The 23,639-nt window shown below is 64.3% G+C and overlaps 2 protein-coding genes across 3 annotated transcripts; both read right to left on the reverse strand.

The window, feature by feature from the left end:
* Positions 1-538: 538 nt before the first annotated feature.
* On the reverse strand, positions 539-5,266 carry LOC308677848 (procollagen C-endopeptidase enhancer 1-like; the record flags this gene model as incomplete). The annotated part of the gene is made up of 9 exons (XM_081344545.1): positions 5,128-5,266; positions 4,796-4,904; positions 4,460-4,721; positions 2,483-2,607; positions 2,211-2,347; positions 1,600-1,901; positions 1,304-1,375; positions 897-1,067; positions 539-696 (listed from the first exon to the last, which is right to left on the reverse strand). The coding sequence occupies exons 1-9, from the start codon at positions 5,220-5,222 to the stop codon at positions 539-541; spliced, it is 1,431 nt and encodes a 476-aa protein (XP_081200671.1). The 5' UTR covers positions 5,223-5,266.
* Positions 5,267-7,375: 2,109 nt separating this feature from the next.
* Positions 7,376-23,628, reverse strand: LOC308677379 (kinesin-like protein KIF1C). 2 transcript variants are annotated; one of them, XM_081343681.1, is made up of 22 exons: positions 23,564-23,628; positions 17,174-17,317; positions 16,445-16,521; positions 16,170-16,349; positions 15,922-15,987; positions 15,667-15,845; positions 15,290-15,401; positions 14,871-14,948; positions 14,675-14,740; positions 14,424-14,505; positions 13,952-14,030; positions 13,687-13,832; positions 13,377-13,552; positions 12,925-13,004; positions 12,499-12,574; positions 12,004-12,083; positions 11,806-11,900; positions 11,340-11,423; positions 10,769-10,949; positions 10,457-10,529; positions 9,215-9,853; positions 7,376-8,924 (listed from the first exon to the last, which is right to left on the reverse strand). In XM_081343681.1, exons 2-22 carry the CDS (start codon positions 17,277-17,279, stop codon positions 8,271-8,273), a joined length of 3,309 nt encoding a protein of 1,102 aa, XP_081199807.1. In that variant the 5' UTR covers positions 17,280-17,317; positions 23,564-23,628; the 3' UTR covers positions 7,376-8,270. The 2 variants fall into 2 exon arrangements, with proteins under 2 accessions (XP_081199807.1, XP_081199808.1); XM_081343682.1 differs by lacking the exon at positions 23,564-23,628 and adding an exon at positions 22,431-22,722.
* Between the last annotated feature and the right edge of the window lie 11 nt (positions 23,629-23,639).

Here is a 23,639-nt window from a genome sequence, read left to right on the forward strand (position 1 = left end):
CGCTGCAGGAGAAACGGGACCCGGCCTCCACCCCGGCTGATGTGGAAGAGGCTGGCCGGCGGGCAGAGGGGCCGGCCCCTGGGCCAGTTCGATGGCCATCCCTGGGCCAAGATCCCAGAGCTCAGAAACATGTTTGGGAACTGGAGTAGCAAGTTGGGGGGGGAGGGCAGGTGGGGGGGAGGGCAGCCAGAACCAACTTTTTCCCACCTGGCTTTTCCAGGCACACAGACACAAACACACACCGCTGCAACTAAGCAATAGGCATCTATCTCCCTGGTGGGGGCTGCATCCATAATGGCGGGGGGCGGGGGGGCTACGAGGGAGGCAAGTTGGTGAACAACAAAGGCTGCCATGTGTGTGTAAAAATACCTTTAAGGCCGCGGTGTGGGTGTGAACAATCTGGAAGGAGAGGCGCCCTTCCCCACCCTGGAGTCCGTGAACTGCCTCCCTGCCCGTTTATCGGTTACGCGGGGCTGCTGCTCCTGGCGCTTCCCCAGAGCCAAGGACTTCCCCAGAGCCAAGGAGCAGAGGGGGCTCCTCAGCGGCGGTTCCTCCTCGCCCGGGCGGCACAGGGGCGCTTGCTGAGGTTGGTGAGAATCTGCTGCTGCTGCGGCCGGAAGGGCACCACAAAGCTGGTGGGGGGTAGCTGCCCGGTTCCGTCGGCCTCTGCCCGGCCCATGAAGACGTAGTTGCCGCCTGCGGAGGAAAGAGGGATGAGCTGGAGGCAGAGAAGGCAGCGGCCTGGCTCCCGGGCCAAATTTCCTGCTGGCGAGGAGAGAGCAGGGGAAGGCAGCCGGGATTTCAGGCACTTCTGCCACACGTGAATGTTGTGTGGTTGTGCGGAGTGTGAAGGGGCCGCTTGTGAGCAGAAGGCTCTCAGGAAGTGGCCTTCTCACCTTTCTTGAGAATGGGGCACTGTCTGCAGGGCACGTCCAGGCGCAGGGTGGCTTCGCTTCCTTCCGGAGGGAGGCTCAAGAGCCCCAACTTGTAGGCCTGGCTGAGCACGACGGTGGCCGTCAGCTGGTTCCCCTCTCTTCGCAGGAGTGCTTTGACGGTGCCGGTGATCACTGCCAGGGGGACGTTGAGGAGAGGGTGAGAGGCTGGCAGTGAAGGTGGCCCCCGCCTGGGGACAGGAGGGGCCACGCAGCAGAGATCGGGGACTTTGGGGTTCCCCTCCGATTCTGGGACGACTTGGCTCCCACCATTGGGGGCTACTGTGCAGCGGCTCCTGGTACTGGCAAGGTTGGGAGATGGAAGGCAGGCAGGTCTCCCTGCACTGCGAAGGCGACCGTACGGCACTCACCAAAATCACTGGTGCAGAAGTTGCTCTGCAGAGTCCCCGTCCGCTTGCAGCGTTGTGGGCAGGTGACCTGGCCTGGAGGGAGACGGGAGAGGAGCAGACAGAAAAGGCCAGTGACCCTCTTTGGCTCTGCACAGCTTTACCGTTTAGAAGGCTGGCACTCTGCACATGTTCCGGCTCTTCTCGAATTCCCTGGTCCAGACCGGCTTCAGCACCTGCGCCTCCCACGTGCCCCTCCTGGGCTCAGAATGCGGGCCAGGCTGGGAGCAAAACAGCCCCCTGCTCTCCAGGGCTCTTACCTGCGGCGGGAGATGTGGGACCCGCAGCGTCAGGAGGGGCCTGGGCTGTTGGTTTGGGGCGCGGAGCTGGCTTAGGCGGGCCTGCAGGCTTGCTGGCAGGTTTGGGCTTCGCGGGGGCCGGCTTCCTGCTGGCCTGTGTGGGCTTGGAGCCTGGGAATATGGGGATCACAGGCTGGGCCCTGGTGGTGTCCACCGGTTCATCGCGACTCTTCATCACGTACGAAGCAGAAAACCCATCGGCCGTGACGCTGAGATCCGAGACGAACTGGACCAGGAGCTCAGGGCCATCCGAGCGGATCAGGCTGCGGGAGAGATTGGGAGGAAGGCAGGGAGGAAGCACCCACCTGCCCTGCCAGTCTGAACTGGGCTCCGTGCGTGGAGTCCTTTTGGTGAGGGCATCCCGGGGGCCAAGGAGGACCCATTCATGAGAAGGCCCCTTAAGCTGGCGAAAAAGGGGGGATCTCCAGCTGCGACGAGCAGGATGACAGAGTCGCCACGTTTTCCTGACACACGTGTGAGTACAACACGGAATTTGTTGGCTGAAATTCCAGAAAAGTTTCAGGCCAGAGGCATCACTTTTAACCCTGGAAGCCTGGGCAGGGCCAGCCTACCTGGGGGACTTGTCTCCGCAGAATTTGCCAACGCGGCGCGAGTCGTCTTGCTCCCTGCCGTTGAAGACGGCCACATAGTCGTATCGGCAGTAGGTGTCAAACTCCACATCAAACTTCCCGAAAGTCAGGACGATCACCTGGGCCGGAGGAGATCTGAGGGGTCATTCTCACGCTCCTCGGCTTTAGCCCTCAGCCTTAGGGATGGGGGCGGAGGGCTGGCAGCTCTCTGCCCGCGGCGGAGGGAAGGGCCAGGGAGCCTCCTGCCACTTTACCTGGTCCTGGGGGGCAACGATGTGCCAGGAGCAGCTGATGCCAGGCGGGTAGTCACTGTCGGGCCAGTTGGGGGTTTTGAGAGAGCCTTGCGCTTTCTCAAACTTCCCCCCACAGAACTGGTTTTCTGCAAGACAGGAAAGGGGGGCTAGTGAGAAGGAGGAGCCCCCAGGCCTGTGGCAGGGTCTTCTCCAGCAAGCGATGCTGTTGGGGGGGGGTGCAGTGGGGCAGCAAGGGACTGGCAGTTCTCCTTTTTATTTATTTATTTAGAAGATTTATATGTCTGCCCTCTCACAGTGACTCGAGATTCCTCATGTTTAATGCAGCTGGTGGAGCAAGACTTCCAGGTTTGCAGAGCCTTGGAAAGGGGCCACAAGAACCCCCCCCTTTGTGTTCAAACCCCCCCCCCTTTGTTCTGGGGTCGGCAGCACCTACACTGAATATTTGGGGGTGAATTTAGCACCACAGATGCTGCATCGTCAGGCAGGCGCCCAGGCCAGGCAGAATCACCTTTTGGGGGGCTCCAGAGGGAGGCCAAACCATTCAAGTGCCTGACCCAACTGAGGGAAGACGTTCTCACGTTCTATAAAACTATGCCAGGCACGTGTATAACCACACGCGTGCATAAGTGTGCCAAGGCACAGGGATCCAGGGCTCGTAAGATTCAGAGACATTGAGGCATTCCAGCAGACACATCTCCACATGCAAACCGCCAAGAGTGTCTCTCTCTGCCTGGAACGGGGGTGTCCAGCATTTGCAACTTTATGACTTTATGAATTTGTCACCTCCCAAATTCTGGGAGTTCAAGTCCACAGGTTGCCAGGGTGGGACACTCCTGTTCTAGAGCCAGCGAGGTCAAACTGATTTTGCCTGCATTCCTGCGTGGGTGCCAATCCACACCAGAGGGAGTGATCTGGGCACTCAACCCAACCCTCCGGGACAGCCCACTTTTGGGGGGGAGGGACCCAGACCGACAGACCATGAAGCCAGAGGGGGGGGGAGCTCGCAAGAATGCTGGCTCAAGTCTCAGGAGGGCCTCTGGGTGGGCGGCCAGCTGGAAGGGGGGAGGGAGGGAGGGGGGCGTGCTGCGCAGAGAGAGGCCGCTGAGGGGAGCAGAAGAGCAAAACACTCATTTTGGTGACCACAGGATTCTCGCTAATGACCAGTTAGGACTGGAAGGGGAAGTGGGGAAACTGTTTAGCCTTGTCCAGCTGGATGTGGGAGGCAAAGAATGCTTGGAAGGAGGACTGGGGGGGGACGGGGGGGGCTTAATCAGCTGGGCTGCTGCTTTTTTCCTTACAGCCCAGCCGGACGTCCCATTCCTGATACACTCTGGCAGAGCGGAGCAGCAGCACTCAGTGCCCCCCCATGCCCCCCCCAAAGCCAAGCCGAGTGCTGGTTTCTCTTCAGAGGGTTTGGAGGCGGCAGGTGGGGGCGGGGGAGCAGCGCGGGGGCGGGGATTCCCGTACGCACCATCCCAACAGGGCAAGGCTCTCCAAAAGCCCAGGAGCCTCTGTGGTTGGCGGCCCACTCCTGCCGTCCCTTTGGGCGCCCCGGAAAAAGGTCCTGGCAGCGGCAGCGCGGGAGGAGGAGAAGGCAGGAGCATCCTTGCTGGGAGATGCCCCTCCCTTGGCACGGTGGGAGAGGTGCCCAGAGAGGTGCCCCCGACTGGGCTGGAAGGCCAGCTCCGCTCTTGCTCCACCCGACCCCCCCCCCCGTCTCCTTCCCAGCCTGTCTGGGAAACATCTGGGCAGCCAACTGGCCTCCCCTGACTCGGCCACAGGCATTCCTAGGGCCGGCTGCATCCGCTTCCCTGCAGAAGCCCAGTTGCCCCCCTCCCCGCCTGGCCTTCCTTGGCTTGGTGGGACCGTCGGGGTGGGGGGTGGGGGGTCGCCCCAGCACGGCCTGGGGCTCAGCGGAGGCAGGGTTCCGGGTGGGAGGCAGTGGGGCGGCCCCCCAGCAGGGAGAGCGGCCCTTACCGTCCACGTGGGGGAGGCCCCCGCTGAACCAGACCAGGAAGCCCCGGCCGCCGGTCCCTTCGTCGGAGACCATCTGCAGCAGCATCCGGTTGCCGGTGGCCAGGATGGCGCCCGGGCGGAAGGTCCCGCAGAAGCGGCCCAGGCGCTGCGACTCCAGGGCCGCGTGCCCGTTGAAGACCTCCAGGCGGTCGTAGCGGCACTTGGGGTCCGGCTCCAGGTCGAAGACGCGGAAGGAGAGCATCACCACCTGCCCCTCGGGCACCTGCAGGGCAGAAGCTGTCAGACCGGCTCTCCTCGGCAGGCGCGGGGGGGGGAGGGTGGGGGGGGGTGCCTTACCGTGATGGTCCAGCTGCAGGTCTTGCCCGGCGGGTAGGGCTCCGGGAAGTTCTCCCTGGCCAGGTAGCCGTTGCTGGCGTTGTAGTCGCCGCCGCAGAGGAAGACGGGCCTGCCGGCGAGAGGGCGGAGGTTGAGGGGACCCCCAGCGCCCCCCTCCCGCTCTGGGCGAGCCCGGCCTGAGCTCCCGGCCGGCAGCGGAGACCCTTCCACGCCGCCCCGTCGGGCCACGCCGCAACGCCGCTTGGCTCGCCCGCCGAAAGCCTCCCGGGGCGGCCTTCCAGGGAAGCCGGACGGACGGGTGAGCGGGGCGCGGCGGGCGCGCGGGGGCCTACCTGGTCTGGTTGGCGGCGGGGGCGGCCGTGGGGCTCTGGGCGCGGCTCAGCCGCAGCAGGGCGAGGAGCAGCAGCGCCGGGAAGACGGGCGGCATCGCGGCGGAGGAGTCCGGGCGCTTCGAGGAGCAGCTGCGGGGCCGGGGCGGGAGCGCTTCTGGCGGCCCGAGGGAGGGACCGCGGGACGTGGCTGCGAGGGGCCGGGCGGGGGCGGGCGGCCGGGCGGAGCAGCAGCTCCGACCCCGAAAGGCCCCGCAGGCGGAGGGGGATGAGGCTGGCGGCCCTGCCGAGCATGTGCAGAGCGCCCTCGGCCGCAAGCAGCCCGGCCGCCCCAAGCGCCGCGGGGCAGCCCCTCTCCGCCCGGGGGCCCTGGCCTCCCACGGCCTTTAGCCGAGTCCTGCGAAAAACACGCCTCCCCCCAGCTCACCTGGCGCTGAGCCGAGCGGGACCCCCCCCGTCGGAACGTGACGTGGCGAGCAGCTCCTGCCGAGCGGGCGGCGCGGGAGGCGAGATGAGGGGCTGGCGGGGCGGGGGGGGGGCGCCAATCGAAAGGCGCCGGGAAGAGGCCAGCCCGCTGGAGGCGCGGGGGGGGGGGTTCAGCCGCCCGTCCCGGGGCTGAAGCGCAGCCCACCTTGTCCTCCCTCCCGTTCCCCAGGCTGGACTAGTCGGCCCCCTGCCCTCTGAGCACGTCCCGAGTGCAGCAGGCCCCTGCCCGGCCCCGCAGCAGCCCCCGCGCGGCAGAGACGCCCTCCCGCCTCCTTGCCTGCAGGAGGGCAAATTTGGCAAAAAGAACTTCTGGAACAGAGACGGAGCGAGCCGTTTTCTTCGGGATGGACCCCACCGGGGAGGCTCAAGGGCTTGGGGGAAAGGATGCCCCGGAGGGCGGGTGCTGCAGCCCGGGCGGCTTCCCGCGTCCTGCCAGGGGACCCCGTTTCATAGACAGGACGAGAAAGTCCCCCCCTCCCGTCGAGTCTGGGCTGGGGGTGGAGTGAGGGCAGCTGGTTCCAGACAATCCAGGCGCTGCAACGGGGTGTGTGTGTGTGTGTGTGTGTCTAGAAGCGGAGGGTGGGGTGGGGCCCCACCTTGGCAACTTTAAGACCTGTGGATTTCAACTCCCAGAATTCCCCAGCATGGCTGGCTCAGGAATTCTGGGAGTTGAAGTCCACAGGTTTTAAAGTTGCCAAGGTGGAACATCCCTGATCTAGAGGGATAATTGGCCCCTTGGCACGTGCCAGCGATGGGGGTGGGGGCGGTGGCAGAACCCCTGCAGGCTGAAGCAACAGCGGCTTCCATGGGCTTCAAGGAGCTGCCCCCAAAAGACACAGCGGGGGGGCCAAGATGACCCCCCCCAGATTATGCACCCAGTCTTTCTGGGGGAGCGTAATCCCACCCAAGCAAACACCCGAAAAAGGAAAGTTATCTCTGCTCAGGTTGAGCCGCAGCCTGTCCCTCCCCGTCTGGATCCAGATGTCACCAGTGCACGGATGACCCCTAATCCTGAGTGGCAGGTGACTCCCCCCCCTTTCATGAAGATGTTACGGAAGAGTGAGGCGTTGGGGGTCCCTCGACCCTCACTGTGCAAGGAGAACGACCACACGGCCTTGCCTTCTACCCCATCTGGAAACCAGTCCAAGGTGGCACAAGCGCTGTGGAGATCCAGGCTCCCCCAACAGGCCCAGGAAATGGACCGTCTCCTTTTGGACCCCCTTGAACTGCAAGCAGACCCTCCCCTGGAAAACCTGTGGGGTTTCCTGCAGAGGAGATGAAGGGGGGGGAGAGAATGTCCCCTCCCTCCAAGTCGCAGCACTGGCCACCTGTGATCCATTGCCCGTCATCTGCCCAGGGTGCTCCATGCCCGTCATCTGCCCACACGGCCCTGAGCATCCCCTTCCCCAGGACTGGGAGTTCAAAGTGGGGAGGGGCCAGGAGAGCGTCACTCAGCCCAGAGTGGTCCCCCTTGCAGAGGCTCCTGCCCGCCCCCGCCCCGTTCCTAGGAAAGAACAAGGCGACTGAGGAGGGTCTACCAAGGCCACAAACGGGAGAGCGGCTGCCCCCCCCTGCAGATTCAAGATGGGGGGGGTTACTGGATTTCCTCCTCTGGTTAACGGCCTTGCTGCTGTGCAGTAGGGCAGCTGGGGAGAACAGTGGCCGGAATCGGGGATGGCAAGGGTCTGCTTCAGAGGGGGTGGTCCCCAAGCTCCCCCCTCCCCAAAGAGTTGGAGGCAGCCAGGTGGATGTTTTGCCACCTTTATTGTTCAGGAATAGGTAGCCAGCCCAAGAACACAGGCCCACATCTCCCCCCCGCCCCCAAGCACGAAGACCAGAGCTTCTTCAGATACAGCTGCCCTCACCCCCAGCAGGGCCTGGGCATAACACCCCTACCCCCGACTGCCAAGACCTCTAGGGAGTCTTCCATGGGGCGCTCGGATGCCTGCTTCCCCTGCAGCCTAATGCACCAAATTGGGAGGGGTGATAAAAGTATTCTCAGAAGCGCCACCCCCTCTCCACCCCCAACCCTTGGCAGAGCGGGCAGGGGTGCCCTAAAGTGGCAGAGAGGAATGGGGAGGGGGGGCTCCCACAAGCCTTCAATTAATATAGGATCAGCAGGGGCAAAAAGAATCGTGCCCCCCCCAGCCCAAAGTTCTGTACAGCCTTGGAACTATCGTGGGGAGGGGGCCGGCAGCAAAGTTTGAAGTTCTGCTTTTTGCCCCCAAAATGGATTTTGCTTCAGGCCGTCTCTACCTCTCCCCCTTTAAGACGTCCCCTTCTGCCTCCATTTAGGTCCATCATCTCCAGCCCACCTACCACACAAAGGAAGGGGAAGGCCTCTCCACAAGCCCCTGCCGCACTGGATTCTGCCACCGCCCCCCCTGAGGCTGCTCCAGGGCAGGGGGAGGGTGAAGAACATCCCCGCAGCTGCATCCAGGCAGGCCCCCATCCTGCCCCCCACCCAGGGGCTGCACCTGGGGCCTACGTCTACTGCGCCGCGCCAAGCAAACTGCGATGCAGCCCCAAGGACTCTGCACACTGCAGAGCTAGCGCCCTGCCCACTGGGGGCTGCACTCAGCCGCCACCCCTCCTGTAAGACGGGGGCTCCTCCCCACTGCCCTCCGGAAAAGGGGGCGCAGGAGCAGCCACTGGCAGAATCACTGCGCGCCGGTGTTCTCCTGCTGCAGGTTGGGTGCTGATCTCTGCCGACGCATGCGGGGCGGGGTGAGGCCCTCCAGGCCCCCAGAACGGCGCTGCGGGTAGGGCTGGTGCTGGGAAGGGTAATAGTTATGCTTGCGTGGAGGGTGCTGATCCTGCCCCCGGCCCCTGCTGCGCCTGGCCCGTGGACCCCCTTCCAGGGAGTGGCGCCGGGCGGGCTGTTTCGGTTGTGCAGTGGGGCTGCCGTGGCTGTTGGGGCTGGGGGCCCAAGGCTTCTCCTCGACGGGGGCCCCTTCCTTCTCCTCGCCCACCATGAAGGCGGTGCTGGGCCCCCACGAGTAGCGGTGCTGCGGGTTGCTCTTGAAGGGGAAGCGCAGCTTGCAGTCCTGCGGGGGGATGAAGCGGCTGGGCCCTCTGCGCTGCTGTGGCTGCTGCAGCTGCAAGTTCTGCAGGCGCAGCTGCTCTTGGCGGAGCCAACGGAGGCGCCCCCGGCGGAAGGCAGGGTCCTTCTTCATCAAGCGGGAGACCCGGTCACAGGACCCCTGTTCTTCCTGGAGAGCCGGGGCACCCCCCAATTCCCCTTCAGTTGCGAGAGCTCGGCCCTCCTGCGTCAACAGCAGTGACTGCCACTCCTTCTCTAGCTCTTCGTCTTCCTGGGGGGGGGAGAGAAATGGGGGAGCTGACAGGAGGGTCCGAAGGGAGGGTACTGCCCCAGAGTGGGGTCAGGCCAGACACAAGGTGGGGAGGACCTACGTGGAGAGTGAGGGACGCTTGGCCAGCCCAGGAGGGCTCTACAAGAGAACAACCGGGTGTTCTGGCGAAGGACACCAAGGACGTGTGGTGTTCCCCATTTATTTACTGCGGGTGGCGAATGCAGCCACCCTGGCACAGCAGGAGGGTAAACAGGCTTTGGAAAAACCTGCTGCCTGTGGCAGCTGCTCACCTGGGTCGAGACGGGGATGACCTGCTCCATCTTCACCACCCGGTCCCGCAGTGCTCGGATCTCTTCGTCCTTCATGTTGTTCTGGATCTTCACTTCCTGCAGGATGTCCGTCAGCTTGTCAATGTGCGCCCGGAGGTCGTTGACTTCCACGCCCGGTGCGCTGACCTGAGTCTCTGGGTTCCCAGTCGCTAGGGAACTTCCTGTGGGGCCCTCAGACTCGCCCACGCCCACCGTGTCCCAGACATCCCGGGCCACGGCACGCCAGCTCTCGCGCTCGTTCGTGTCGCGCCGGCCGTAGAGGCGGCAGAGCTCCTTCATCTTGACGATGCTCATGGCCTCGATCTCCTGGCGGGAGTGCCGGAAGTCATTGAGGGCCACTTCGTAGCAGATCTCCTTGACCGCCTGCATCTTGAGGTCGGCCAAGGTCAGCCAGCGGGGGTCCTTGGCTGCCCGTCGGCGCTGCGGGATCTGGTACACCCGTAGCGGCTCCCGCTTCTTGCCTGAGCTGGGCAGGCCGCAGCGGCGCACGATTGTCTGCACTTTCATGGCTGGCAGCTTCTCCCTCAGCGAGGAAATCAGCCTCCAGCTCTCCTCGCACGAGCGCTTGTCCGAATCGTCGCCACTGTCCGAATCGGCATACTGGGAATTTGGGGGAGGGAAAAGAAACAGACATGTGACGTTAAACACACGCACTCCTCCACAACTGACCCAAAATTTGTTACTGAGACAGTTAAGCAAGTTTTGCCCCATTTTACAACCTTTCTTGCCACAGTTGCTAAGTGGATCACTGCAATTATGCTAGCAACATGGTTGTAAAGTGAATCTAGCATTCTCTCTGCAGGTCAGAACGCCGTGAAACGGCATCACACGGCCCTGGGAGTGCGACCGTCATATATGTGAGTCAGTTGCAAGCATCCTGATTTTGATCACATGTCTACGGGGGCACCGCAACAGTTGTCGGTGTGAAAAACGATAACTGTTTTCAGTGCCATTTGAATGGTCGCTAAATGAAAGATTGTAAGTCAAGGACTACCTGTAATGCATTGAATAGTCCTTAACTTATGACTACAACGGGCGCTGTCATTCAGTGACCCGCACCCAATTTTATGACGTTTTTTCTGTGGTTGTTCCACAAATCAGACCGTCGTTAAGTGGACCCAGCTTCCCCCGTTGACGCGGCTTGTGGGAAGCCAGCTGGGAGGGTTCCGCGTGCGCAAGAGGGTCCTGGCCAGGCGCACATACCAGCCTCTGCTGTTCCAGGATCAAGTCCGCTTCCTCCTTCTCTCGGCGGTATTGCGTCTCCAGGTCCTGCAGCCTGACCACAAAGTGGACAAAGCCGGACACTCGAATGAGGACACACAGAGTGCCCCCCCGTTCCCCAGGGCCCCATTTCCACAGCAGGATCAAAGCTGCAGGTGAGCTGCCCCCCCTCCCCCGGGCCTTGGAAAGAAACGCAGCGTGGGGAGGCACCGAGAACAACCCAGCCCAGCTGCCAGGCCGAGAGTGGGCGAGCCGTGCCGCCTGCCCCCGACGGTTGCCCAGGGGTTCGCCCACCTCTTCTCCATCTCCAGCTTGATGTCGATGCCCTGCTTCTCCAGCAGCTCCCGCTGGGCAAAGTTCCAGTCCACGGGCTCCGCCTGGCCCTCGGGGGGCAGACTGCGCTCACGCTCCATCCGGGCCTGCTCAGGGTGGTTGAAGCGGAAGACGTGGTTCTTGCCCATCACCACGCGGTTGCCTGAGGGGGGAGCAAGGGGGGGACGTAAGCTCTGGAAGGGGACGCTTAAATCGCAGCCGGGGATGTGGGGAGCGCAGAAGAGGCTGCCGGCCGAACGGGGTGGGAGGCAGAAGTGCCCTGGCAGCAGAGCCGATTGGCACGTCCCAGCGAGCCCCCTCCGCCTTTTCCCGCTGGGCTGGCTGCCCCCAGAAGGACCCCCAAGCAATGGGGGGCACTACGGAAGGTTTGGGGGGGATTCTCCCCACCTCTGAACGATTTTGGAAGCCACACAACCCAGCAGTGCTCAAACTCGCAAAGGCCGGGCTTTGAGGCTGCAGCCCCCTTCGCTCAGGGCCCCAGCGAGAGGTGCTCTAGCCCCATTCCTGGGCAAGACGCCCCCCCCAGCAGTACCTGATCGCAGCACCTGGGGCTCCATCACCTGCTTCCCATTGACGTACGTCTCGGCCCCCTTGCACGGCTCCAGGGTGACCACGACTGCGGAGGAGACAGGCAGGGGTCAGGGCCAGGGCATCTCAGGAAGCACCCCACACCTGTGGGGCTGAGGAAGAGCTGACCACGCCCCAGGCTGCCCCTGAGCTGCCCTAGCCCAAGGGCCGTTCGGCTCTAAACGCCAGGCACGGAGAACAGTGGGTGGCAGCTGGACCGTGGGGCGGGCAGGACGATGACCGGGATGCCTCCCTGCCCCCCCAATCCGGTAAGACCCCTGAAGAAGGCAATACCTGCTGCCGCCTGCTGCCCTGTGGCCGGGCCCCCCTGCTCCGGGCAAGCACAAAGAGAGGGGAGAGGAGACTCGGTTATCCTGACTGCCTCTGGCAGCCGCACCGGAGGGAGGAGCTGCGCCCGTCCTGAGCCTCACCTTCTCCCGTCTCGCTGGTGGCGCTGCGGAAGACGCAGTGCTGCTCCTGGATGAACTGCCCACTCAGCCGGATGTCCGCGTTCTGCTGGCCGACTCTAGCCGGGAGAGTGGAGATCAGGCCTGCTGCCTCGCCCTGCCCGCCAGCTGGGAGGGAGAGCGGCCCTCCGCCCGCCAGCACCTGGCACGGCACGGCCTCACCTGGTGACGCCGTCTTTGATGTGGTAGAGCAGGCACTCCGACATCAGGGGGTCCTCGTTCAGGTTGACCAAGTGGGGAGTCTGGGGGGGGCAGCCGGGGCATCAGCGGGCGCACAACCTCCGCCTGGCCCAGGCAGACCTTCCTTCCCGTCCGTTTGCAGGGCAGGGACCCTGTGTGGCCAGGCTGGGGGGGGTGTCTTTGCAGGTGCACAAGCGACACTTTTGGGGCTGGGTGGCTCAACAGGGTAGACGCCCAATGAGTCTCAATTCTAAGTGACAGCACTGGCACACCTGGCACACCTGGCTGCACCCCAAGGTAGTGGAGCACTCATGTTGTGAGGGCCCGGCTGAGGGCGGCTGCTCCCGCCCCTTACCACCCTCTGGAGCCCAGGAGCTTCCCTGCCAAAATGGAGCCGGTGCAGGCCAGGGGACAGAGGTGTGTGTGTGTGTGGGGGGGGGAGATGGGGCAGGCCAAGCAGGCAGGAACGCCTCTTACCTTCTTGGGGGAAAAGACCCCAACGGTGCCCCCGTCCTCTCGAAGAGCCACGCCCATCTCTGCCAGGAGGGCTTCTCTGCAGGAAAGACAGGCTGGGTCACCGGGAGAGCTGACGAAATCTGCTAGCACTTTGCCTGGCACACGTCTGGGGTCCCGGGCAAAGGAGCTCCCTAGTTCAGGGCTCCCCAACCTTGGCCCCTGGCCGACTCTCCCCGCCCGAGTGCTTCTCCGGGGCAGAGCGCACAATGGCTCCCTAGGCAACCTGACGGCTTTGGCGCCTTATTTACTCACACACACACACACACACACACACACAAACAGGGTGGGAGGGGCTACAAAACACGCAAACATGCAGCTCCCTGAGCAGACCCTCCTGGCAAAACCGGAGCAAGGAGGTGGGGGGCGGGGGGGGCAACGCGTGCTCACCTCTCCATCCGGATGGCCTCCGTTTTCCGCAGTTTTTCCTCCCAGGTTTCGTTCAGCTCCGCTATGATCCTCTCGGTCTCCTACGAGGGGAGAAGTGGGTCGCCCGGGCACAGGGGCAGCCCCTCTGCCCACGTTTCCCTGCTGCTGCTGCTGCGCAGAGTGGGACTGGCCACGCTGCTGCAAGGGGGGGGGACCTGAGCCCCAGGGGCTGCCTCTGCATCACGCAGGGAGGACGAGACGCAACCAGCAAGGAGTCTGCCTTGAGCTGGGCTGCTGTGGCTGTGGAGCATGGGTAATCCTCGGTGGCCAGGGAGCCCCGGGCTGGAGGCTGCCCCCTGCAGAGTCCGGCTGCTGGGAAAGGGTCCCTGATGTCAGAAAGCGGGCAGGGGGGGCGCTGCTCCTGTAGGGACATTGGTGCACGAGCAGAGGGGCTTCCTCCGAGGGTCCCCCACCTGCAGCTGCTCCATGGCCTCCTCCGTGCACAGGATCTGCTCCTCCGAGGCCGGCAGGTGCAGCTCCAGCTCCCCATTGAGGGCCACGGGCTCCAGCAGGAGGGAGGCGTGGGACATCGAGGCGAAGGGCGCACTGGGCACGCTCTGCCCACCGCCCGGATCGGCAGGCTCAGGCCCTGGAAAGAGAGAGGCCGAGTGGGGGCGCATCTCCTGGCTTCCACCAAAACCTCACTGTTGGCCCCCTACAACTCGTTCTGGTCTGTGAACGGCAGGTGGGGGTCCCGGAGCGCCCTCCCCGATCTGCCCCTACCCAAGAAGCAGGCGGCCGAGAGCCCCTGGGCGGAGAGGAGGTCCCGCAGCCTGGCCACCTCCTCCTTGAGCTCGCGGATGAGGCGGGCGTTGGGGTCCTCATTGATGATGGCGTTGCAGCGGATCTGCTTGGCCCGGTCAGCGTAACTGGGGCAGGAGGAGAGGGGCACTGAGACGGGGGCCTGGTGGCGTGGACCCTTGCCACGAGGGGGCCCCTCTCCCCGTCCACCGGCTCCCCTCCCGGGCGGGCCCTCCTTCCAGCTCACCGGAGGGTGCTCAGCGTCTCCTCGTAGTTGATGTCGGCTGGGCTGAGGGCAGCAATCATGGCCGTGCGGGAGTTGCCCCCTGGCAAAGGGAGGAATCGGAGAGGAAGAGACCCGGCTGCCTTCACCCCCCTCTCCACCCCCCCCGGGGTGAGAAACTGGGCTTTGCACAAGGAAGGAAGCGCCTCTGGCTGCCAACCTTTCTGCTTCTCAGCCTGTTCCGAGCTCTCTGGGTTGGGGAGAGTCCGGAGCGCTTGGCTGGTTCGGCTTCAGCCGAAAGGAAATCCAGGGGGCCGTGACGGATGGTACGTGGCGCCGCCTGGCCAGGGCTGGACCAGACCTTCCCCTCCCTTGGCTGAGCCGGTTTTCCCGCTTTCCTGCAGGACCCCCTAACTACATCTCCCACGGTGCCCACTCAAAAAAGCGGGGGAGGGGTCTCCCTCCTGGCCTCCTGAGGGGTCGCTCGGCTACTCACCCAAGTTCTCCTTCAGCAGCCAGGTGAGCACCGAATCCCGGTAGGGGATGAATTCGGTCTTCTTCCTCTTGTGGCTGCTTTGCTGGGAAGGCAGGCGGGGAAGTGAGTCGGGAGGAGAGGAAAAGGGGAACACACCCACAGAACCCCGAAAGGCATCTAAAGGCCTTGTCCCATCTCTGGGTCTAAGCCCCAGACCCTGTCCCCGAAGCACCCCCCCCATCTCTGCCTCCCCCTGGACTGCTCCTGCTCACCATCTCAGCCAAGGCGGAGATGACCTTGCCCAAGGTGGTCAGGGACTTGTTGATGTTGGCGCCTTCCTGGAAGAGTGGGCCAAGTAGGAGAAGAGGGTCTTCCTCGGCCACACGGATGTGGAGAAAGGACCGAGCTCCCGCAGCCCACCCCCACCCCCCGCCAAACAGGAGACCCAGCGCAACTCTGCCCTCTTGCCTTGAGCCTCACGCCCTTCGCGCCCGACGAGTCCGCTCGCTCGCTGCCCGCCAGGTCCACCAAGCTGATCTTGCTGACCTGGGGAGGAGGGGAGGGGGCACAGCATCAGGACTGGAGCTCCCGGGGATTGTCTCAGGGGTCCCAAATCGATGCAGCAAGAGTTCCCCTGTGCCTCTTGATCCCGGGCCATGCAAGCCACAGGCCTGGGCTCCTTCCCACCAGAGCCCCAGTGCGGGAATGTCACAAGTGTGGGGCGAACGTGCAAACCATGCAGACCCTTGTTTGGTGTTTCTCCCATCAGAAATGCCCGGCCCAGCTTGAGGCTCCAGGAGGTGGACCCACACTCGTCCAGGAGGACCCCCCGACCTTGGGCACCTAATGGGAGACCCCCACCTCCTGGATGAGACCGGCCCTCCCACCTTCTCGGTGTCCAAGTCGGTGAGTTCGTCATGCCGGCGCTGCGTGAAGACGATGGTGAACACGGCGTGGGAACGGCTGCTGGTTTCGTTCATATTGGTTGCAGCCACAGTCCTGGGAAGGCAGATCAGTGAGTGGGGGAGGGGGGTCTCTTTCCTGGAACAGCCACCTATTTGGGACCCACATTGCTTGGTCCCAATCCGGGTCTCCCACGCGCCCTACTCCTAGAGCAGCCCACCCGTACGGGCCTAGGCACTGGCGGGCTGTGGGAGGCGAGGGTCGTGGGCCAGAGCCCCCAGGGGGAAGAGTGGAGGAGGAGGAGGACCCTCCTTACCCCAGGGCCATGACCCTCCCAGCTCCCCCACTGGCAGAGGCTCACCTGGCTTTATTACCACAGTCCATGAGATCCGCAATGTCCTCGAAATTTGTGACGGCCAGCTTGGAGAGGCCCTCCACGTACGGCCCCATGATGGGGTGCTCACGCACACGCAGGTTTCCGCGATTTTTGGGGCTCAGGAGGTCCCGCACGCGCTCACAGTAGATCTCCATGTAGCTCACCTGGGGAAGGAGGGGGGGATTCAGGCTGAGGATCGTGGGGATGGCGAGTGAGGTGGGGGGCAGCTGCCCTACATACCTCCACAGAATAGGAAAGGGAGGGCGATGCTTCCTCGGCCACTCGGAGAAAGAGGTCTTCGCAGAGCTGTGGGGAGAGAGAGGGGGGGATCAGGGCCAGAGGAGTGGGTCAGGGGTAGGTGGGTCACTCTCCTCCCTCTTTAGCCCCACATCCCAGCAAAAGCTGCAGAGGTTGGAGGGGCTGCAGGCAGGAGAGCAGCAAGCAGTGGAAAGACAGCCGTGAAGCGCGCCCCTCTCGGCTCCAGGCACCTGAGGGATGATGCCCTGCTGGCCCTTCTCCTGCTTGCCCATCATGGTGTACGACTTGCCGGCCCCCGTCTGCCCGTAGGCGAAGATGCAGACGTTGTAGCCCTCGAAGGCATGGAGTAGCATCTCCTCCCCGATGTCCTTGTAGACCTGGTGCTGGGAAGCGAAGTGGGGGTCCTCCTCCTGCAAGAAAGAGGTCCTCACGTGGGGCGCCTGATGATGCACAGCTAGCCCCATCCAGGGGAGGAAGGATTCCACGCAAGCGCAGCGACACTCACCGAGGTGTGGGACCAGTAGGAGTAATCAAAGGTGAAGCTCTTGGGGGCATCCTTGGCCTGCTTGGGGTTGGCAATGCCTGCGAGGAGAGAAGGGAGCCCCTCTGACCACATCTGCCACTGCCAGCCCTCCGCAATGGTGAAGGCAGCGTGACCGGGAGGACGCAGCTGCCTTCAATGCACCGGAAGGTCTGCCTGGGAATCCGGCTTCAACTGCGGCTCCTCACGGTCCCTGCTTGGGGTGTTTGTAGCTGCATCTGGAAGGCTAACAGGCAAGGTGGGGGGGGGCTGATCTGGGCTAGGATGCCTGAGGGCTGTGTGGGGAAGTGTGCCAGCCCCCAACCTCACCCGAATGGGCCCCGTCTGCCTCTCTTGCACAGACGCAGCACGCTGAGGGATGAAATCAACTTTCCTTACAGCAGCCAAGCCGGACGTGAGAGGCGACAGGAGGACAAGGTGGGACTTAAGGACATGAGCCCCTTCCCTCCTCCACTGATGTCACTCCTTAGCAAGACTGCCATTGAACCTGGAGACTCCTTTCAGCTCTTATTCACAATTGCACTGGTTTTGGAAGCCAGAGCATCAACGCTGCTAGCAGCACCCGAAAGTTATTTGCCCGGAGCACTTTCCTCACAGACGCCCCCGGCAGGGTTCCCCCCCCACCAGCAACACCCCTGCCGCATGGCTTCATCCTGCCCCTGCCAGTCCTTGGGCAGCAGGCAGGAAACTCACAGGTGGTGGGTCCTTGCATCTGGATGACGCAGGTGGCTGCGTGGCTGATCTCGCGGGCACTGAAGGGACGCACCCGGACGGCCACTTTGACGGACGCGCCGGCCATCCTGGCTCCCTCTCGGCAGTGGGGGGAGGGCAGCTTACCTGCAGGAAGATGAGGGGCAGACGGGGCCTTGAGCGTCTTCCTCCCCGCTCAGTGGCAAGGGGAGAAGCCAGCTCAACTGGGGTCAGGCCTTGCACGCTACACTCGGGCTATGCCCAGGCAAAGTGGGGGCACTAGTTGTGCCCCTCCCGTTGTGTTCCCATCAGAATTTCTCTGAGCCCAGGAGACCCAGTCCCGGTGCTGACCCTCCGTCCAGGACGCTCCCCACAACCCACGCATTCCGAGGGACAAACGCAGCCAGGTGAACCGGATGCCAGGACCGGGCTGGGCCGTTCCCAGGAACCGGCTGGACAAGCCGCCCGCCCCCACCGCAAACACACCCATCCTCAGGAAACGCAGCACGCCCCCTTCCCATTTGGGTTACTGAGCAAAACCTCCGGGTGGTTTAAGCATCTCTGTGTTTGTGTGTGTGTACGTGTACTGGCTCCTCCTGGCCCTGGCCGCACTGCGGGTGACGACGGAGCAGATCCTGTCCCAGACCTAGCAAGGCCCTTGGGAAACGTGCCAGAGACCCACCCCAGGATGGTGGCTGCCCACGGGTTGGCTGGACACAGAACCAGGGCAGCCCATGATGTGTTACAACTTTTACCCGGGGGGGGGGAAATCAGCATTCAGTGGATGCCAAAGCCCACCCAGGATGGAGATGAACAGTGCCAGGCCCTCCGAAAGGCCAAGCGAACGTCTCCTCTGAAGATCCACAAAGCCCCCCCCTTCCCTTTGAAAGCCTCAAAGCCACCAAGTGGGAGGTGGCAGCTGCCCCGAGGGGGGGGGGGCTTTCAAAGCAGGGTCTGGCAATCCCTGCATAGGCTATTCTCAGAAAGAGGGGCTGGAGCCTCACAGATGCCCTCCTTCGGGGAGAAAGGGGCCTCGTTCTGGCCAGCTCGGGTGGATTATGGGGGGTCCAGGAAGACGTGGCTGGATCACAAAGCTTCGTCACCTTAACCATTTTGAGGAGTGAGAGCGGTGGGTGGGGAGGGGGAGACGGTTGGGGAGAGGGTAGCAGAGACTGACGGTGGGTTGGCACCATCCCTGGCCCAGCCAGAAAACACACAGGGAGGGCCAGCTCCTTGCAACCCACCTGCCCCTGTCCCACAGCCCTCCCCCCCCCCGTTTCTGGTGTCTGCACCTAAGGAGCGCCAGCCCCCTCCCTGGCCTGACCTCCCAGCAGTGGATTAATGGGCAGAGGGAGAGGGCTCCATCACATCCCCCCAGCCGCTGAAGGAAGCTGAAAGTCACCCCAGAGACGCCAAGGGCCGGGCGTCAGCCCCACGCCAAGGGGACAGCCAAGAGGCCCCTTAGTTGGACTTCAGTTCGGCAAAGGCTCCAGTGGCCACACCCCAGGCCGTGGCCGGAAGCAGAAGCCAGCACCAGAGGACCCCGGATGGGCCCCCTTAAGATCCCCCGCTTTGGGCAGGGAAGGGGCCGCAGCCGGCCAGAGTCAAGGCCTGCTGGACAGGAGGCTTCAGGCCATCTGGGGCCATCCCGGCACGGCCTCTTCCTGGCCGAGGACCAACGCTCAGGAAAGGGACGGCCTGTCCAAGCAGCGGCCCTTTTTCTGAGCCAGACTTCCCCACTGCCTGGAATTGGGGGGGGAGTCAGACTCACCGCCTGCTTCTGCTCAATGGACACCCCCCCTCCATGACCCTAAAGTTCCCCCCCCCAGGAAGAAGGAGCAGCTGCTTCCTTGGGAGGGGAACCACCAGAGGTCCCCCCCCTCGGCCAGAAGGTGGGGCAGGAGGCAAGGAGGCTGTCTTGGGACCAGGACCGGACCCCTCCTTCTTTCCTGACTCTCCCTGGAAGCCCAAAGCAAGCCCCCCCCCCCGGATGGGGTCCCAAGCCGCTCCTTTGGGCCAGCCAGATGTCCCAGGAACCTGCTCAGGTTAGGAAAGACCCCTGCCCTGAGCCACTTGCTCACACACACACACACACTCACACACACAATCTCCACAGGTCAGCCAGCTGTCCCAGCAGACCCTGATGAGGGGGCCCCCAGATGTGCCGCTGGGCCCCTCCTGCACATCCGGCCTGGGGGCCAACTGTCCAGCGACTCAAAGGGCCCAGAGTCCCAGCTGCGTCTTTCACAGCCCCACTGAGCCCCACGGCTGCTTCTGCAGACCCCCTCCTCCTCTCCCCCCTGACTGTGGGCAAGCCCATCACACCAGTCCCAGATGTGGGTTATGCACACTCCTGCCACCCAGCCCACCCGGCCGACAAGCGCTTGCAGCTGCAATCCCCCACGCCAGCCCCACCTTCTTGCCATTTCGTTGCTGCCTGGCAGCTTCCAAGGTCACTGAGGGTTTCCCTGTCCAGTTTGCAAGTCCCCCCCCTCCCCAGATTGCTGACTTCCCCCCATTGTGCAAAGGCCCCTCCCCCAGCTGCGCACACCGAGCCTAGATGAACACCGGACCCCCGGGGCCCTTGCCTGGCAGGCAGGGCAGGCTGAGTCACGGCGATGCCGGGCATGCAGCCACACTCCCGAGGAGGCCCCGGGGCCCAAGGCCTGGACCCCCCTCCTCCAGGCCCCTGCTTAGGAGGGAGGGAGGGGGTCCAAGCTCCTCCCCAAGGCTGCCCCAGGAACAGACGCTCTCCAGCCTTGGACCCACTGCAGAATCGGTTGGGGTCTGCCGGGTGCCAACCGGGGTCTCCGTCCCCCCCCCCCGGCTCTGGGCCTGCAGGGCCCCAGCGCCTTTCCTCCTGCAATGTACGGCCAAGGGCATCAGAGCCAGCCTGGGGGGCGAAAAACAAGCCTCCGCTCACATGACGGCTGATGACAGCGAAAAATTAAATTATTTTTAGCCGAGACAGCTGTTCCCTGGCAACCGAGGCCTGGAAGAAAGACGAGGCACCGGCTCCGTCTCCTTGTGCTGAGGGGTCTGCTCCATGCCCACCTACGCACACACGGCTGCCGCAAGAGACGTGGGCCGTTGCACAAGCGCCACGTGCAGGAAAGGCCCGCCCGCCTGCGCCCAAGCGCCACGGAGGGACACCCAAAGCATGGAGACGGTCGGCCCCTGCCCGGCCTTGTGCCCCCCCCAGCCCAATCAGCCAGAGGCCCAGCTGGCGGCAGACGGGGCTACTCGGGGAGGCCGTTTGTGAGATGAGAAGCAGGCTGGGGCAAGATGTTTTATTCATGGATTCCTCCAGGGAGGCTCCGGAGCCTCTGGTGGGGCTAAACAGAAGCCAGAGTTGCCGAGTGTGCACTTGTCTGGAAAATCCAGTTGTGTCCAGTGTGACTCAGGCAGCCGGCATCCCAACCCTCGCTTCTTCTGGGCTCCTCCCAACCCAGGTGAGGCCGAAACGATGGGGAGCCCAGAGCAACCGGGGGGGGGGTCCTGGGGAGGCAACGCCAGCCCCTGCCCACTCTCTCTCCTGCTCCTCTGCACGGGGGGGGGACGTGAGAAGGGGCTCCTGCTGCCCCCCCCACGGTCTCCTCCTTGCAGGCCACTCTTGGCTTCTGCCCCCCAGGGAGGAAGGGGCCTGTGGGGACGAGAGGGAAGCCCTGGCCAGACCCATTTTGCTTCTGTGGCAGCAGAACTGCCCCCCTCGGTTCAGGGCAGAGGGGCAGCTGCTTGCAGAGGAAAAGCTGACCTCAGCGGGGCCCTTTCCGCTAACTGCCCCTCTTCCCCGGACTGCCACCCCCCCCACAGCGGAGGTAGGACCGAGGCTAACCTCAGGGGCTGCCCCAGCCCAGAAGGGGGTGTGTCAGATGGAACCACACAACTCTGCCTCAGCCTCTGCTTTCCTGCCCCCCAAGACAGACGGCACAGCGTTGGCAGGCATTACATAGGCCCCTGCCCCAAAAGCTGCGGGATCCTCATCCTGGGTTGCCCCTCCCCCCAGCTCTTCCCCCTTTGACCCGCTCTGGGGTCCACGTGCTTCTCAAGGCCTCTTGGTGGGCAGTGCCAGGCGGTGCCTCCCTTCCCCCCTTCAGCCCCCGGAGGAGAAAGTGGCCGCCACTCCGGGCCTCTCCTGCCTCAGCCGCCCGAGCGGGAGGCCTTTGGATTGGCACACACGCAACCGACACACGCAACCGCCCACCTACCGGGCGAGCAAGTGAGCGACTGGGAGGGAAAGCTGTCCTTTCCCAGGGAACCCCCGATTGTGTGCCAACCCAGAGGGGGATCGCAATACTTTTGCTGTGCTCGCCCACCACCCAGACAGACAGACAGAGCGAAGGATGCGAGGAAGCCCCCCCCCTTAGGCAAAGCTTCCCCCATCTGGCTGATCCCCAGCAAAGCTTCTGGGCACCCACAGAAATGGGCGCTGGGCAACGGAGGACAAGCAGGGAAAAACTGCCCCCCTCCCACGCTTCCCTTTCTCTTCTGCCCTGTTCAGGTGCACCAGGTGGGTCTGGACCTCCCCCCCCCCCCGGTTTCCAGACACGTGGCTGAGCCACTGGAACAAAGTCCCACATACTGAAGCCAGCCAGCTTCTGGCAGTCCGGCTGGCCAGGAAGGGGGCTTCCCAAGGTTTCAGACCACTCTGGGACGCCCAGCCTGTGGGGAGCCTGCCAGGCAACGGGGGGGGGGGAGTAAGACTTTAATTGATGCTTCTCCCCCCCCCCGAGTTCTGCTAATCCCTGTAATCACCTGCCGAGCAGGTAGGACGCGGGCACACCCCGTCTGGAAGGTGCCCCAGCCCCTTTGCTTCGGCAGGAAGGGCCAGCGATGACCCCCACCACGACCGCCGGGGGGGGCAGGCAGCCTCCTCAGAGAGGACAGCCAGCGTCCCCCAAAGCGGAAGGAGGCTCTTAAGCCCCAGTTTGCTGCTTCTTTGCTCGACTAAATTACAGGCCGAGGGACAAGAGGCGCTTTGATGCAGGCTGGTAACCGAAGGCAGGGCTGTAATCAGGCCAGGGACACCCAAGGAGGGCTGGGAGCCAGCGTGCCAGGACAAGCGGCAGCCCAGGCATGGCAGAGGGCGGGGAGGGGCCGTGGCTGGCAAGAGCTCCCCAAGGACGGCAGGCCACGAGGAGCAGAGCGGGCAGCCATTCCTCCGCGTTATCAGGAGGACAGCCGGACTCAGGCAGGCAGAGAGCAGGGCAGCGGCCATGTCTCCCTCTCCATGCCGTGCCCGGGAGGATTCTTACAATACCTAACCAGCATCTGACGGAGGCGCTGAGGAATCCGGCCCCCTCCTCCTCCTCCTCCGTCGCCGAGGAAGGCAGGGCAGAGAGAAGCCGCAGCCGGGAGACCCTTCAGCGGAAGAGCTGGCAAATCAGAGCCTCCCCCTCTCTCTTGCAATGGGGGGGGGCATCGGCTGTGTCTGGCCTCAACCCCAGCAGCTCAGACAGGCCGGGAATCCAGGCAAAGCAGTCCCGGCAGAACGGGTGGGGTGGGCCGGTCAGGGGCGGCAATGGCCGGGTCTCCCTGCTGTGCGTGTTTTGATCCCGGCTTTCTGACAGCTCCAGAGGGGAACCGCCGGAAGGGCACAGGGAAGGGAAGGGCCGCATTCTTGGCTGGCTCAGCCTCAGACGCAGCTCGAGATCGCGGCTTCAGGAAAGGGCACCACCAAGTTCCCACGTCTAAGGGCAGAGCCGGCATTTCCACCGGAGGCCCACAAAGCCCAGAAACCGGCAATCCCGGCAGCCTCACCAGGGCCCCTTCCCTCCCCTTCCCTCCCTGGGTCTGCAGCCCGGCTGGATTCCTCCAGGATCCCTCCCCCACTGGCAGAAGGATCTCCTCCGCCACCCGACCGACCGACCGCGGCAGGCGGACGAGGCTTCGCCCCAATTGGCTCTGCCCTGGGCAGGGGCCCAGCCGGGCTCGGGCCCCAGGGAAGCCCGGATGCCCCAGGCCGAGCTCGGGGCAGCCTGGGGGGGGCAGAGAGCGCCCGAAGGCCGGGCGGAGCAGCGCAGGGTCCACGGAAGGGGGGCCGGGCCATTCAGGCCGAGACCCTCCCGTTCGCCACCCGGGAGCAGGCGGGGAAGGGGAGCCGAAGCAGCCAGGGCGGCCGTCGAGCGGGGGCATTATGGGATGGCCGCCCCCCCCGCCGGTCCAGCTACGGGATCGGCCTCTGGAGGGGAGGGGGAGCCGGGGCTTCGGGGGGGTCAGCTCTCCCCAATGCAAAGGCAAAGGCGGCGCCCCCTCCCCAGAAAAGGCACCGCCCGGCCCCCCTCCCCCCTCCCCCCTCCCCGGCCAGCTCAGCCGCGGCGCCGCCCTCCCCGCAGCGGAGGCCGAGGGGTCCGCGGGGCGAGCGCTTTCCCCCCCCGCGCCCCCCCCGCCCACCTTGCGCGGCTGCTCGGCGGGCTCGGCGGCGTCCTCGGGCAGCGCCCGGCAGGCGAGGCAGATGCCGGGCGGGGGG

Source organism: Vipera berus (genome assembly GCF_964194415.1).
Source record: "Vipera berus genome assembly, chromosome: Z".
Classification (NCBI taxonomy): Eukaryota; Metazoa; Chordata; class Lepidosauria; order Squamata; family Viperidae; genus Vipera; species Vipera berus.

Bases quoted from the DNA above. Each gene is read 5' to 3' on its own strand.
- LOC308677379 (XM_081343681.1), bottom strand. From the start codon at position 17,279: ATGGCCGGCGCGTCCGTCAAAGTGGCCGTCCGGGTGCGTCCCTTCAGT. The intron at 15,988-16,169 runs GTGCCTGGAGCC...CTCTCCCCACAG, and splicing joins AGCAGGGCATCATCCCTCAG to CTCTGCGAAGACCTCTTTCT. The intron at 11,901-12,003 runs GTGAGGCCGTGC...TCTCCCGGCTAG, and splicing joins ATCAAAGACGGCGTCACCAG to AGTCGGCCAGCAGAACGCGG.